Below are 17,082 nucleotides of genomic sequence, written 5' to 3'. Positions count from 1 at the left end.
AGACCGTCCCCTTCCTCACTTAAACGTTTATACTTTTGTCATGGAGACTTGATTATTCTACTGCCTTTCTCATTAGCCTCCCAGAGCCCTCCCTCCGTAAACTCCAACTTGATGGACACAAGTTGCTTAAATCCTGCCCGTCATCCATCGCCCTTATTGGCTCCTAGCTCCCCTTGGCATTAAATTTAAATTCCTCATCTTCAAATACCTCCTGTGCTTCGTCCCACCCTATCAGTGTAACGTTCTGCAGCTCACATCCATGAATTCGTTTTTTTAAAAAGCTACATGCCGGGGCTTCTCGACAGCACCTCCCAAACCTCTGCCACCTCGAAGGACAAGGACAGCAGATGCATGGAAACACCACCACCTGCAAGTTCCCCTCCAAGCCACACAACACCCTGACTTGGAACTATATCGCCGTTCCTTCACTGTCGCTGGGTCAAAATCTTGGAACTCCCTCCCTAACAGCCCTGTGGGTGGACCTACAGTGATTCAAGAAAGGGGTTCACAACCACCTTCCTAAGGGCAATTAGGGATGGACAATAAATGCTGGGCCCACATCCCATGGTTTTAAAAATAAAAAAGGCTTATACTGTCCCCCTACCCTGGTTCCATTTGGCCCCCTCACTGGCCTTTTGTACATGCTCCTTCCCATTGATGAAAGAGCTTTCAACTCAGTCCCATTCCCTGGAACTCTCTGCATAAACCCATTCCACCTCTGCATTACTCTTTCCTTTAAATCCTTCGCTATCTTTTCAACCAGGTTTTCGATCACGGTTTCTAATGTCTCCCTCGGTAGCCTGGTACCCATTTCCCTATCGATTCCCATTTGTGGGGAACTTTGGCACTTTGTGTTTTACAGTAAACATTCTATACAAATGCACGTTGTTCTTAATAATACTTATAATTACGCAGCACCTTTCCACATTGGAATGTCGCAAAGTGCTTCTCACAATGAGAAGCCTCCTGTCAAGGTTGATAAATTCATGTTTACATACATTTTTTGTAAAAAAAACATTCATTCACAGGGCGTGAACATTAATTACCCATTCCCAAACCGCCCTTGAGAAGGTGGTGATCTACCCTCATGAATACAAACTGAGTGGCTTTCTCGGCCATTTCAGAGAGCAGATAAGAGTCAACCACATTTCTATGGGGCTGGAGTTACCTGTAGGCCAGACCTCGTAAGGACAGCAAATTTCCTTTTTTGACAATCCAGTAGTTTTCACGGTCACCATTACTGGCACTGGATTTTATTCAATTAATCAAATTTTAATTCCCCAGCTGCTGTGGTGGGATTTAAACTCATGTCTTTGGATCATTAGTCCAGGCCTCTAGAACATATCACCGTACCTCCCGCTAACTCATTCCTTAGATTCTAGTAATCAGCCTTGTGTCCCTTACTTACACTATCTCCAGGATTTTGATGTTTCTTCTGTGCTTCAATGAACAAAAACTGAATGTTGTTCTGAGATGAACATTAGAACATTAAAATAATAGGAGCAGGATAGGTCATTCAGCCCCATGAGCCTGCTCTTCCATTCAATAAGATGATGGCTGATCTGATCTTGGCCTCAACTCCACTTACCTACCTGTTCCCTATAACCCCCAACTCCCTCATTGTTCAATAATTTGTATCTCAGGACGTAGTCTGAAGTTGGTGGCATTGGATAAGAGACGAACGACCACATCAAGAAAACTCCCTACTCTTACTTAAATAGTATCATGGATTTCCTTAATGTCCATCTGAACCACAGGATCAATGGGACCTCAGTTTAACACCCCATTTGAAGAAGAGGACTTCTAAACAGTGAAACATTAACTCTGCTTCTCTCTCCATAGATGCCACCTGACCTGCTGAGTATTTCCAGCACTTTATGTTTTTATTACCTCTTAACACTTCTTCAGTACCACCCTAGAGTGTCAGTATAGGAGCCGTGACTCAATAACCTTTTGGCCCAGGGACAACATTGCTACCAACTAGCTCAAGTATAGGGAAATCAGCAGATATCCTTGTATGAATGCTCTCTATGATCTTCATTGACCAACGAACCACTTTAAAGTCACAAACCTATTAGTCACATGAATACTTTAGTAAAGGCTGGATTGTAACAAAGAGTGCAGCTCGACTCGAGATCTTCTGTCTGATACACAATTATTTGCATTCATGTGGTGTCTTTACCTTAGAAAAATCATTTCAGGGTGCCTCACAGAAACACATTCAGATAAAAATAGGCACTGAGCCAACGAGGGACATATTAGGAGGGGTGACATGGTCAAAGAAGTGAGCTTTAAGAGGGCCTTGAAGGATGAGAGAGGGGAAGCGGTGGAGGGGTTTAGGAAAGGAATCCCAGAGAGTGCGAGACCTAGCCAGCTGAAAGCATGGCCACCATTGGTGGGGCAAAGGGAACGGGAGTCAGACAAGAGACAGAGTTGGAGGAACTGGGGGACTGGGAGAGTGACTGTAGGAGGTTAGAGGTGAGTTGGTGGAACCACAAAAAGATTTAACCACATTTTATAACATTAGCCATTTAGTTGATAACTATTAAACAACAGTGTTGGGCCTTCCTTTAATAGTCCCTATAAATGTGTAATAAAGGCAGTATCTTTATGACAGAAAGACAGACTTGCATTTATATAGCGTCATACACAATGTCAGGACTGTGTTACAGCCAATGAAGTACTTTTGAAGTGTAGTCACTGTCGTAATGTAGGAAATGCAGCAGCTAATTTGCACACAGCAAGCAGCCAGAAACAGCAATGAGCTCACGACCAGATAACTATTTTATTTCCAGTGATGGTGATAAATATTGGCCAGGACATCAGGAACAGCACCCTTGCTCTTTTGCAAAATACTGCCATTGGATATTTTACGAACACCTGAGAGGCACCAACAGGGCCTGGGTTTAATGTCTCATCGAAGAGATGGCACTTTCTCAGCGCTGCACTGGGAGTGTCACTCAGCGCTGCAAAGGGGGTGTTACTCAGCGCTGCTCAAGTCTCTGGAGTGAGACTTGAATCCATGACGTCATGACTCAGAGGTGAGAAAGCCAATCACTGAGACAGGGCAGAAAAATAATTATCCCTAGTAGTTTGAAAGCAACAAGTCACTGATTCAGACTGAAGTGCATCTTCTGACTGGGGCTCTTAGGCAACGTATTCATGCCGTATTCCTCTGTGTGTTTTCTCAACACTGCACTAACTACGTATGCCAGCCAAGAGCGACGTCTCAGTTCATTCTATCTTCGCTGCCTCCGGAGAATCCTTGGCATCAGGTGGCAGGACCGTATCTCCAACACAGAAGTCCTCGAGGCGGCCAACATCCCCAGCATATACACCCTACTAAGCCAGCGGCGCTTGAGATGGCTTGGCCATGTGAGCCGCATGGAAGATGGCAGGATCTCCAAGGACACATTGTACAGCAAGCTCGTCACTGGTATCAGACCCACCAGCAGTCCTTGTCTCCGCTTTAAAGACGTCTGCAAACGCGACATGAAGTCCTGTGACATTGATCACAAGTCGTGCGAGTCAGTTGCCAGTGATCGCCAGAGCTGGCGGGCAACCATAAAGGCAGGGCTAAAGCGTGGCGAGTCGAAGAGACTTAGCAGTTGGCAGGAAAAAAGACAGAAGCGCAAGGGGAGAGCCAACTGTGTAACAGCCCCGACAACCAATTTTATCTGCAGCACCTGTGTAAGAGTCTGTCACTCTAGAATTGGCCTTTATAGCCACTCCAGGCGCTGCTTCACAAACCACTGACCACCTCCAGGCGCATACCCATGGTCTCTCGAGACAAGGGAGGCCAAAGATTGACTAACCTGATTAAAAGTGGATCTGGATTGTGTTGAAAAAGAAATTACCAAAAGAATTAATATGAGTGCATCAGACTGGTTGGAATCTACACCTATAGAGATGAACTTCCGATCCCATATGATCTCCATCAAGACTGCCTACTTCCACCTTTGTAACATTACCTGTCTCCATCTCTGCCTCAGGCCATCTGCTACTGAAACACTCTAACGTGCTTTTGTCACTTCTAAACTTGATCATTCCAAATGCTCTCCACTCCCGTCTCCCATATTCCACCCTCCCTGTAAACCTCAGCTCATCCAAGACTCTGCTGCCTGCATCCTAACACCCATCACCCACTGGTGCTTGCTGACTTACATTGGCTCCCAGTGTGGCAATACCCCAAATTTAAAATTTGTATCCTTGTGTTCAACTCCCTCCCTATCTCAGCAGCTTCCCCCAGCCCTACAACCCTCTGAGATCTCTGTACTCCTCCATTTCCAGTCCTTGCATTCCCAATATTCGTCACTCCACCCTTTGGCAGCCAGGATTTCAGCTGTCTAGGACCTCCAAACCTCAACGCCTCTTCACCTGTCTCCCCTCCTTTAAGAGGCTCCTTAATCTAGGCTGTCATTTCAGTGCAGTACTGAGGGATTGCTGCATTGTAGGAATCTCATCTTTCAGATGAGATGTTAAACTGAGGTCCTGTCTGCCCCTCAGGTATCCTTAGTGTCCAGGCCAATATTTATCCCTCAATCAACATCATTAAACAGATTATCTGACGATCATCACATTGCTGTTTCTGGGAGCTTGCTGTGCACAAATTGGCTGCTCCGTTTCCTACATTACACCCGTGACGACATTTCAAAAGATCTTCAGTGACTGTAAAGTGCTTTGGAACCTCCTGAGGCTGAGAAAGGTGCGATTGTAAACTCTTTCTCAAAATCTCCCTTTGACCAAGCATTTGGTCATCTGGCTTAATATCGCCTTGCATGGTTGGGTGTTAAATTTGTGTCCAATTAGGCTTCTGTGAAGTTCTTGGGAAGTTTTATCTGTTGAAGGTGCTATATAAACGCAGGTTGTTGGTGTTGCACTGAAGCAGTGCATGACACACAAATGCATCAGAGAATGCACAATTCACAGCTGCAGCCCATAACTGCAGTTTGAAATATTGCAGCTTCTTAGAAGAGTAAATAAACGGCTTTCAGGCACCCGGTTCCCCTCTAAGGCTCGCACATGGTTCCAATGGTGCAGAAATGTGAGCCATTTCCTCATCTGTCCTCCGGCGAGAAATGAGAGAAAGCCTGACTGCCCTCCCTCCCTCCCACTGGAGAAATCTTCATCCTGGTGCCTTTTTTTTTTAAATGCAGATGAAACAATTAAAGCTGCAAAATCCTTCAAATAGCTTTTCAAAGCCGACCAGTCACTACAAACCAAACACTGAACGCACAAAGCAAACCCTTGTCTGTGCACACTTGTGTCACACGGTTTAAAAGAACTTTCTTGAAATTTCTGTCAATGCTGCATTCCTTTTCACAACGTGTTTTAGACTCCGCAGACTGACAACTGATTTTCAGCAACCCACCCAAAGCTGAGGGCAGGAGGGAGAGAAACTCTAATTCACGACAAGAGCTGTCATAACTTGTACAGCTCTCTCAACTTAAAACATAAGCACAAAAGCTACTTACCCTTTTCAGCCAAGTGAGATTTCTGTAAATATCGATCTCACCATCCATGCTATGGATCTGCAGTAGCCATCACCCCAGGGAGGGGGGAAAGAGAGAGAGAGACAGAACTGTTTGCATAAAGGTGCAGTTCTTCTGTAAGGAACAGTCGCAGTTACCCTTATACACAGCTCATCACTTTCAGTGGAAATCCAGTTCTCTTTTCTTTCCCCTCCCCGACTCTCCCTGAGGCTCACAGCAGACTAAAACTGAGGCAACGCACAACAGAACAACCCAAGTCAGAATTGCCTTGAATCAAGACGATTCGCCGAGCATCTGGTTTGCAGTACAAAATCGCAAACTTTAATGCCAGTCTCTCTCTCTCTCTTGTGAACTTGTTACGGCATTGGGTTACTACAGCAGACTAGCTGTCAACAAACTCAATGTAATCCGATTTCTGTGCCTATTGCTTTTCAGAGAAAAAAAAGTGTCATTAAACCTGCAGTCTCTGTATTGATCAAGTGAGACAGACTAACTGCTAACCCGGCTCCAGCTATTTCCTGTTATTCTAGTAATGATCACACACCATAAACCAATCCTCCCCCACCCCCACCCCCACCCCCACTCACCCCCCCCCCCCCCCCCCCACCCCCTCACTGCATTTCACTCTGAGTATCAAGACTATAAATAGCAGAGTTCACGCTTGTCCTGCCAGCTTCAATAGAAGCTGAGAAGCCAAGTTAAAGGCTGAAGTTGAAAGTTTGTTTACAGAAGAAATCTCAATCGAATAACTACAATCCATTATTCCCCCCCCCCCCCCCCCCACCCCAAACAGGGTCACTCTCAGTAACTTTCTCACCCAGGCCAATGCTGCAAGCTGTCCGGTTCCCCTGGTAACAGCAGGTTAATTTTAAAGCCACAAATGGCATTCAAACAAGCTAATCCGCTTTAAGTGGCTTTCAGTCTTCGCCAACAGCACAGTCTGAATTAGGATCAGAACTTCTGATATTACAAAACAGGGGGGGGGGGGGGGCTGGGGAAATATCCAGGCTGACACCCCCAGTGCAGGACTGAGGGAGTGCTGCACTGTCAGAGGTGCTGTCTTTTGGATGAGACATTTAACAGAGGTGCCGTCTGCCTTCTCGGATGGACATCAAAGATCTTCATGGTAACATAGGGAAATTCACTCCAGTGTTCTGAACAATGTTTACCTCTCACCCACCAACATCACTAAAAAAAAAAGAGATAATCTGGTCATTACCACAGTGCTGTTTGTGGGAGCCTGCTGTGCATAAATTGGTTGCTGTGTTTCATACACTACAAGAGCGACAACACTTCAAAAAAAAAAGTGCTTCATTGGCCGTAAAGGACATCCTGAAGTCGTGAAAGGCGCTATAGAAATGCATGTCTTTCTTGTTCACTCTCTCTCTTTCATTATTAAAAGTTGTTCAGAGCCCATCAACGCAGTCTTGCTCCCGTCGGGCAACTTCAACACTCAAGCAAACTGCTTCTAATTTTAGCAGCAGCTCTCTCCACATTTCTGGGCATTTCCACTGGCAGCTATGCCAATTCAGAAATACATACATTCCACACATGTTCCAACAACTTGTATTTATATGGTGCATTTAATGACCTCAGAACGCTCTGAAGCACTTTACAGCCAATGAAGTAAATTTGAAGTGTAGTCACTGCCGTCGTGCAGGAAATGCAGCAGCTAATTTGCACACAGCAAGATCCCAAGGCACTTCAGAAGAATATGATTAGACACAAGTCAACATCGAGCCAAGGAAGAAGATATTAGGACAGGTGATCTAGCTTGGTCAAAGAGGTAAGGAGCATCTTAAATAAGGTGTTATGACCAGGTGAGAAAGAGGTCTAAGGTTCTCTTTCAGCCTTCACCTGGTCTTACTGTAACAGGGTTTAATTTTAAACACACCATGTTTTAAGTTCCCCCTTGGTATATCCTTGTCCACCACTTTCCAATTATAAGGCAAAGAAATGAGCACAGACAAACTTTCTTAGGTTCAACAGAGAAAAGTGAAATTTATTAAAACTTAAACTTTAATTCAGTTGGCGCCTACGGATACACGACGCACCCACGCGAGGATGCGTATGGGATAGCACATGCAAATAGAGACAGAAAAGAGCAGAAGAAAAATAAAGTTGTCATTACGGTTCTTCGAGCTCACTGTAGAGTCCTTTTGTAGGTTGATCTTGCTTTTCGTTGGGGCCCAGTATTCTTTTTAAACCTTGTTCACTGTAGGAGACTTTTCTCTCTTGGGGCTCATGAGTCTTCAGTGGGTTTCAGTTCCGTGAGAAAGAGATTTGAGCAGACAGGAGAGAGATGTTCTTGATCCAGGAGTTTTCTGTCTTCAAACACAGTGCTACTCCAATTTAAAACTCCCCATCAGGTGGTCACGCGACCAACTTGTTGGACCAGGTCTCTTCTGTGTATTGTATGGCAGCAGGGGATAGCTCCTTTATTCCAACAGTGTCTGCTAGTATGCAAAAATATCTTGCCAGCCGGGGGTGGGGAGGAGGAGCCTGTCAAGTCCTTGCACCCGGCCTTCTTTTCTTCCCAGCAACAATCTGAAGTTTAATGTCCATCTGGTGAAACCAATGTGCCCCGTTCTTGGCAGGTGGGGGCCTACATGACAGAGGAGAGGAGGGGTACAGAGGCAGAGAGATTGAGGGAGGGAATTCCAAAGTTTAGGTGTAGGCAGCTTAAGGCATGGCCACCAATGGTGGAAGTGGGTGATGCACAACAGGCCAGGTTTGCAGGAATACAGAGTTTCTCAGAGGGTCAGAGAATGCATTAAATATGTCTTTCTGATATATATGTAACAAGTTCAGGGTTCTTATTTTTCACTGAACCAGCTGCAAATTTGGGGTGTGCGTCGGTGGTGGAGGGAGTGAATGTTTGTGGACGGGGGGCCAATCAAGCGGGCTGTTTTGTCCTGGATGGTGTCGAGCTTCTTGAGTGTTGTTGGAGCTGCACCCATCCAGGCAAGTGGAGAGTATTCCATCACACTCCTGACTTGTGCCTTGTAGATAGTGGACAGGTCCTGGGGAGTCAGGAGGTGAGTTACTCACCGCAGGATTCCTAGCCTCTGATCTGCTCTTGTAGCCACGGTATTTATACGGCTAATCCAGCTCAGTTTCTGGTTAATGGTAACCCCCAAGATGTTGATAGTAGGGGAATCAGCAATGGTAATGCCATTGAATGTCAAGGGGAGATGGTTAGATTCTCTCTTGTTGGAGATGGTTATTGCCTGGCATTTGTGTGGCGCAAATGTTACTTGCCACTTATCAGCCCAAGCCTGGATATTGTCCAGGTCTTGCTGCATTTCTACACAGACTGTTTCAATATCTGAGGAGTCACGAATGGTGCTGAACATTGTGCAATCATCAGCGAACATCCCCACTTCTGACCTTATGATTGAAGGAAGGTCATTGATGAAGCAGCTGAAGATGGTTGGGCCTAGGACACTACCCTGAGGAACTCCTGCAGTGATGTCCTGGAGCTCAGATGATTGAGCTCCAACAACCACAGCCGTCTTCCTTTGCGCTAGGTCTAACTCCAACCAGCAGAGAGTTTTCCCCCTGATTCCCATTGACTCCAGTTTTGCTAAGGCTCCTTGATGCCATACTCGGTCAAATGCTACCTTGATGTCAAGGGCAGTCATTCTCACCTCACGAGTTCAGCTCTTTTGTCCATGTTTGAACCAAGGCTGTAATGAGGTCAGGAGCTGAGTGGCCCTGGCAGAACCCAAACTGAGCATCACTGAGCAGGTTATTGCTAAGCAAGTGCTGCTTGATGGCACTGTTGATGACATCTTCCATCACTTTACTGATGATTGACAGTAGACTGATGGAGTGGTAATTGGCCAGGTTGGAATTGTCCTGCTTTTTGTGAACAGGACATACCTGGGCAATTTTTCACATTGCCGGGTAGATGCCAGTGTTGTAGCTGTACTGGAACAGCTTGGCTAGGAGCGTGGCAAGTTCTGGAGCACAGGTCTTCAGTACTATTGCCGGAATATTGTCAGGACCCACAGCCTTTGCAGCATCCAGTGCCTTAGTGAGACTGCATCTGGAGTATTGCGTACAGTTTTGGTCCCCTTACTTGAGGAGGGATGTAGTTGCGTTGGAGGCAGTTCAGAGGAGGTTCACTAGATTGATTCCAGAGATTGAGCAGTTTAGGCCTTTACTTTCTAGGGTTTAGAAGAATGAGAGGAGATCTAATTAAGGTATATAAGATGATTAAGGGGATTGACAAAGTAGACGTAGAGAGGATGTTACCTCTGGTGGGGCAAGCTAGAAGGAGAGGTCATAGTTTTAGGATAAGGGGTAGCAGATTTAAAACAGAGATGAGGAGAAATTACTTCTCTCAAAGGGTCGTGAATCTGTGGAATTCACTACCTCAGAGTGAGGTGGATGCCGGGACATTGGGTAAATTTGAGGAGATAGATTTTTAATTAGTAATGGGTTGAAGGGTTATGGAGAATGGGCAGGAAAGTGGAGTTGAGGCCAAGATGAGATCAGACATGATCGTATTGAATGGCGGAGCAGGCTTGCGGGGTTGGATTGCCTACTCCTGCTCCTAGTTCTTATGTGCAGGGCACCTGGGACCCACGTGCACAAGGCAAGCAGCAATCAGAAGGAAGAATCATTAATGAGACTGAACCAGAACGTGCAAGTTAGAAAATTGAATTCAATATCAAATCAGGTACAGAAAGTGAAATAAAGAATAGAAAGATATGAGAGAGAGAGAGAGAGAGAGACAGAGACAGAGACAGAGAGAGAGACAGAGACAGAGAGACAGAGAGAGAGACAGAGACAGAGAGACAGAGACAGAGAGACAGAGACAGAGACAGAGAGACAGAGACAGAGACAGAGACAGAGAGAGAGACAGAGAGAGAGAGAGAGACAGAGAGAGAGAGAGAGACAGAGAGAGAGAGAGAGACAGAGAGAGAGACAGAGACAGAGAGAGAGACAGAGACAGAGACAGAGACAGAGACAGAGACAGAGACAGAGACAGAGAGAGAGACAGAGAGAGAGACAGAGAGAGAGAACGATAAAAGATAAAAAGAAAAAGTTAAAAGCTTTTTTTTTTTAAGAATCTCCAATAATTATAATCTGAAGGATTGAGACTCCACACTTGGAAATGTTAATTTTCAGTGCCAGAGAGGCTGTTTGGCAGTAATTAAGATTTATCACGGCATTAAAATTGTACTTACACTGGAATGCACATATCTTAACTTTTTTTTTTGGAAAGGTTAGTCGGTATATAGTTGTTGTTCTAGCTGCAGTCCAACTATCTCTCTCTAATGGAACGTATAGTTTGAGGGGAACCATTCCTCTAGCGTGGGGCAAGGTGAAGAAGCAGGCCTGCATGAATGACCATAGCTGATATGGGGATTGAACCTATGCTGTGGCATCACACTCTAGCTGTCTAGCCAACTGAGCTAACTGACTCCACCTTGCCTGTATCTATGAGTTAAATACAGTAAAATGACACATGGAGCTTCACAAAAGGTATAACCAAAAATAAACAGATACCAAGCCAAAGGAGGAAATATTAGGAGGTGACTAAACTTGGTGAAAGCATAGGTTTGAAGGAACGTCTTCGAAGCTGAGGGAATTTAGGGTGGGAATCAGAGACTCTGAGGCTTAGACAGCTAAAGGCACAATGCCGAGTGGGGCAAAGGAGGTGCATGGGAACCCCGATGCCAGAGGAATGGAGAGTTCAGGGGGGGGAGGGCTTGTAAGATTGCAGAAGGCTACGGAGCTAGGGTAGGGCGAGGCCATGAAAGTTTCAAAAATTTAAAATTGGAGGTGTTCGGAAACCAGGAGGCGATGCAAGTCACAAGGTCGGGGGTCATAAATAAGCAGGACTTGGCATGGGATTAGATACAAAGTTTTGGATCAGCTGCAGTTTAGGCAGGGTGCAGAATAGAAGGCCAGCCAGGTGGGCACTGGAATAAAACTGGGATTACACTACAGACTAGCAGTGGAAATCTGTAGCCCTCCACATTCAGGTCAGTGGGTCACTGCAGTGTGACGGTCATCATCTGGAGCTGTCAGATCGAGTTAATGGTGCTTCCGGAAGCGTATGAATGGTTTCAAATAGCTACTTGGCCACTGCATATGAACAGCAGTCCTTTCATTCTCCAGGTCCTTTCCTGCCAGAGATCAATTATGAGATGAGCTTGGGTGGTCCAGTTTATTGATGTGTTCACTCAGGGCTCGCCACAGAAGAAATTGTCTAGCTTGATGTAATCTTGTGTAGAAATTTGAAATGCTGTATTAGGAATTGGCTCCACTCCTGCAGCACAAATGGTGTAGTTAGGAGAGGTGGTCCAGTTCAGAGACATGTTACTAGTGGTATCCCTCTGGGACCAGTCCGAGGCCTGCTACTTTGCATGGTCTTTACTAAGATTATTGTTATATCAGCCGTGGCTCAGTTGGTAACACTCTTGCCTCAGTGACAGGTTCTGGGTTCAAGTCCCACTCCAGTGTTTGAGCACAAAAATCAAGGCTGACACGGCGGTGCAGAACTGAGGGACTGCTGCACTATCAGAGGCGCTATCTTTCGGGATTAGATGTTAAACATGCTGGGTGGATGTAAAAGATCCCATGGCATTATTTCAAGGAAGAGCAAGAGAGTTATCCCTGGTATCCTGGAGCCAATATTTATCCCTCAGTCAATACCATAAAAAACAGATTATCTGGTCATCATCACATTGCCGTTTGTTTGTGGAAATTTGCTTGTGCAGATACTGGCTGCTGCAACAGTGACTGCACATCAAACAGTACCTTATTGGCTGGAAAGCGCTGTGAGAAATCTGGTGGCTGTGCAAGGCGCTATATAAATGCAAGTCTTTCTTTTTAATGATGTTAAAACCTACCTCTCTATGCAAGATTTGAGTTAGCTGACCTAATATCTCCTTTTGTGGCTCTGCGTCATACTTTGTTTTATAACCGTCCTGTAAAGCACCTTGGGATGCTTTATTACATTAAAGATGCTATACAAATACACGTAGTTGTTGTTGACCTGGAGAAAGGGGTTGGGAGTACAGTCAGTAAATTTGCAGATTACACCAAAATCTGTGCAAGGGTTAAATGGTAGCTTGAATTTTATGAGCGTGCCACAAATCGTGGTGGTGCAATTTGAAGTTGGCGGTCCGCCCGCGCCAATCGGCGATCGCTGAGCCCCCACGATATTTCACACGGGGGCTCATTTAAATGGAGGCGGCGGGACGGCTGCCCCTGATGACGTAGAGGGGGCGGCCACTCCGTCCCCGGCAATGACATCCCGTGCCACCGTGCAGGCACTGCCACCCATTTTTAAAGGGCTGCAAACCCTGACAGATGATTTGAATATTTAAGGGAAACATTACATTTAATTTAAATAAAAACTGTAAAATCAACATCAAAGCCCTTCTTCCACCCCCTCCAATCACCAAACAATAAATTTATTTCCCCACCACCCCCCCACCCCGGAAAAATCATTTTTGCCAGTCCCAACCCTTCAACCCCAAACTTTGCACTCTTTGTCCTTCAACCCCTTCCAACCATCCCCTCAGCCAATTGAATCAGTTTTCACCACTCCCCGCCTGTGTCACGCCTCGGATGTCTGATATTCAGTGGCCTGAATATTGGAATGGGAAGGCCATCAGGACCAGGTAAGTTTATTTGCATGTTTTAAAATTAATTTTGATATTAAAACGAAGGCCCCGCCGTGAGGGGGTGGGGCTACACCGAGGCCTCGCCGCCGCTGGTAAAATGTGACGGGGCCTTCTTGGCATCAGGGGTTGAGGCGGGGCTTCTCCTGGAAGAATTTTTCATGCTCCCTGCCACGACTCCAGACGTCGGAGGGCTGGTAAAATTCAGCCTGGTAAAGCAGTTTAATTCCAAAAAGATTTAGCTGTGCTGTGGGATTGGGGCCCACACTGCAGTTGGCTAAATTAAAAGCCATTGGCCAGTGTCATGCAGGTGGTAGGACCAACACAGAATATATATATATCATTTGCAGGGAACAATACTGAGAGAGATCGAGAAAGAAAAATATCTTGGTGTTACTGTTCACTGAAGGTTCACGACTAATGTGGAGAAACTATAGCTAAAGCTTCACTAAGTCAGATAAACAAATAGCTAGAAAAGTGAAAACGTTTAAGAATCATCGCACAACACAAACCCATAAATACTAATTTTGGAATCAGATCCCAATGAAAGACTTGGTTTCTCAGGCTCTCTTCCTGAATCTGGGTGTCAACAATAACCTTCATTTACATAGCACTTTTAACGCAGTAACAATATCCCAAGGCAGTTCATAGGAGTGATTATAAAACCAGATTTGACATAAGCTTGGTCAAAGAGGTAGGTTTTAAGCAGTGTCTTCCAGGAGCAGAGATGTAGATCGAGATTCACAGGGGATTAGGGCTGGAGGAGGCGACTGAGATGGAGAAGGAAGTGGAACGAGTTGAAAAACAAGATAATTTTAAAACATTGAATAGTATAGCAGAGAATTCTGCCCATTTAGTCTTCGCTACCTCTTTTGGAGGAACAATACGGATCGTCCCACTACCCCTGCTCTTTCCCTCACATCCTTCGATTTTTTTCCTCCTTCAAGGACTTATCCAACTCCATTTTGAAGGTGACTGTTGAATCTGTTTCCAATATCCTGTTCTTGACAAAGTTGGAGATAGCATCAAGACAAAAGTCATTTGAGCTCTCCCCAAGAATAAAGGTGGCTACCAGTTCAATAACATTTCAGATACATCTTTGGAAGGAGGTTTGAATTCATATGCATCAACTGTCGGCTGAATGCTGGTCTTGCTAAAACTGTGACAGTGGGCCAAGTCAATAGGAATTGTCTTTGATCAGTGTTTAAATTTGACCATAAGTGTTCCCATCTGTAAATAGGCCTCATTGCTGTCAATACTAATAAACGCTTTATATAATGTTAACTATCCATTGAACCCCCACCTCCGCACTGAAACAGGCCCTTCGGCCCACCGAGTCTGTGCCGACCATCAACCACCCATCTATACTAATCCTACATGTCAGTCTTGCTCAGTGGGTAGCATTCTCACCTCTGAGTTAGAAGGCTGTGGGTTCAAGTCCCACTCCAGAGATTTGAGTACATAATCCAGGCTGACACTCCCAGTGCAGTACGGAGAGACAGCTACACTGTTAGAGGCGCTGTCTTTCAGATAAGATGTTAAAGCAAAGGCCCTGTGTACCCTCTCCGATGGATAGAAAAGATTCAATGATACCATTTAGAAGAGCACGAGAGTTATTCCCAGTATCCTGGTTAATATTTCACCCTCAAACTACATTAGTAAATATTCATTAGCATGTTGGTGTGGGAGCTTGCTGTGCACAGATTGCCATTTGCCTTCATTACAACAGTGGCTACACTTCAGGAGTAATTCATGGTCTCAGACTTTTCGAGCTATAGTGAAAAGGCACTATATGAATGCAAATTAATTCTTTTTGAAGTTACTGTGCAAACTACTGGCCTTGTCTGCTGTGGGTGCTTGCTGTGCAGAACGAGAGATATTGGGATTCTCTCAGCTTTGCTGTGTTTATCTCTTACTCCATGTTATCTAATGCCCAATGTACCCAGCAAATGGAAGGCACTGATCCAGAATGTGTGGTAAATATGATGGCATTGCAATGACGCTCACTGTTATTAATTTGCATATCGCCTGGAATATTGTGGCGTGAATTGTGAATCATCACAAATTTCTGGACGACTTGCACCACTCACAAAAGCTGCCTCTTAACCTTCCCATTAGTTTCATGAAACTGCTGCATTTGTGCATTAATTACCCATCAAACTCACCGCAGAAAGTTATGTCTAGCAATTAATAGTTTAAGCATCCTTTTAACAAAGTGATAATTATTAATGACTGCCAATCTGTGACCCAGAAAGTGAACAATTAAAAGTGTAGAGTTTCATTCCTTCTGGTTGTGAATTGTTGTTGGAGATTTTAAAAATGTCAAATTTTAAAAGGTTTTCCTTACTTTTCTTTTCTGTCTTTTTCTCTCTCTCTCTCTCTATTCAATCTTTCTTTCCCTCGCTTTATTTTCCCTTTTTGGATCCGATTTGATTCTAATTCACCCGATTTCCTTCTCCGTTGTTCCTTTGTATCTCTCTCAATCCTTAAATCTCTTTGGTTAAGGAGACAGATTGTTGGTCCCGTTATTCACTAAGGACCTAGATGCCCCGTTATCACCTCACACTGCCAGCAGGTTACAACCCAAAAACTTTTAAACTAAAAATGTGCAGAACAAGTCTAACTAATGGGGAATGCTGCAAATCCTGGGCCTTTATTGTGTTTTTTTTATATAAAGAAACGGCATAAGAGGAAACATTTTAGTGTCAACTTTCTGTGTGATCAGTGGAGAAATTGAGAGAATTTAGTCCATAAGAAATCGGAGCTCGTCCTTCCACCATACAATAAGATCATGGCTGATTTCCAACCTTTTTTTTTCATTATCCCATTATCTCTCAATTCCCTTACTATCCAAGGACCTGTCAATCTCAGTTTTGAATATACTCAACGATTGAGCATCCACAGCTCTCTGGGGTAGAGAATTCCAAAGATTCACAACCCTCTATGTGATGACATTTCTCCTCATCTCAGTGTTAAATGGCTCACCCCTTATTTTGAGACGGTGACCCCAAGTTCTTGATTCCCCAGTCATGGGAAACAACCTCTCTGAATCTACCCTGCCATACCCCTTCAATTAGAGCACCTCTCATTCTTCTAAATTCCAGTTCAGTCAGCAGTTTTAGTTCAGTGATGTCTCCAACTGAGCTATATTTAAACAGCGAGTCCCTGCCTGATGGATAGATGCAATGCACTGCAGATTGTTTAAGACTGAAACAACTCTGATTGCCTTTAAGAGTGATGATCCTTTAAGACCTCAGTATGCTAATGAGCTACATACCAGGCCATAATCATGTAACTACAAGCCGAAGTCACTCTGTAACTATAACACCTAGAGTAAGGTTCTGTAAATAGTTAGCTCTCTACTGTATATACCTGTTTAGCTGCAATAAACCTGTTTGAGATTGTTACGACCAGGTGAGAAAGGTCTCGAGGGTTCCCTCTCAGCCTTCACCTGGTCTTACTGTAACAGGGTTTCATTTTACACAGTGTTTTTAGCTCCCCCTTGGTGAATCCTTGTTCACCATTTTCCAATTATAAGGCAAAGAAACCAGCACAAACAGGTTTTCTTAGGTTTAAAAGAAAAGTTGAAATTTATTAAACTTGAACTTAAAGTCTAATTCGGTTGACACCTATGGATACACGACACGCCCATGCTAGCATGCATACGTGATACACAAATGCAAATAGAGACTGAAAAGAGAAGAAAAGAATAATGTGGAAAAGTTTGAGGCAATATCTGAAGAGTTTTTGTTATGGTTTTTCGAGCTCACTGTAGAGTCCTTGATTGTAGGTAGATCTTGCTTTTCGTTGGGGCCCAGTATTCTTCTTAAACCTGGTTCGCTGTTGGAGCCTTTTCCCTCTTGGGGTTCATGTGTCTTCAGTGGATTCAGAAGCTTGTGAGAAAGAGATGGGAGCAGACAGGAGAGATTGTGGCGAGCCAGCCA

The 17,082-nt window shown here is 44.6% G+C and overlaps 1 protein-coding gene across 14 annotated transcripts in view; it reads right to left on the bottom strand.

Moving 5' to 3' along the window:
- The window catches only part of ppfibp2b (PPFIA binding protein 2b), a 279,873-nt gene that overhangs the window by 132,775 nt on the left and 130,016 nt on the right, over positions 1–17,082 (bottom strand). Inside the window, exon 1 of one of the 14 annotated variants that reach the window (XM_068046650.1) lies at positions 5,475–6,020. The exons of the other annotated variants lie outside the window; for them this stretch is intronic. Coding sequence (XP_067902751.1) covers positions 5,475–5,522 — 48 coding nt within the window. The 5' untranslated portion in view covers positions 5,523–6,020. Of the gene's footprint in view, positions 1–5,474; positions 6,021–17,082 lie in introns of those variants that run through there. 14 annotated transcript variants of the gene reach the window in all.

The sequence above is a fragment of the Heterodontus francisci genome, chromosome 14 (genome assembly GCF_036365525.1).
Source record: "Heterodontus francisci isolate sHetFra1 chromosome 14, sHetFra1.hap1, whole genome shotgun sequence".
NCBI classification, from domain to species: domain Eukaryota; kingdom Metazoa; phylum Chordata; class Chondrichthyes; order Heterodontiformes; family Heterodontidae; genus Heterodontus; species Heterodontus francisci.
This window is presented reverse-complemented; position numbering and strand designations above follow the sequence as displayed.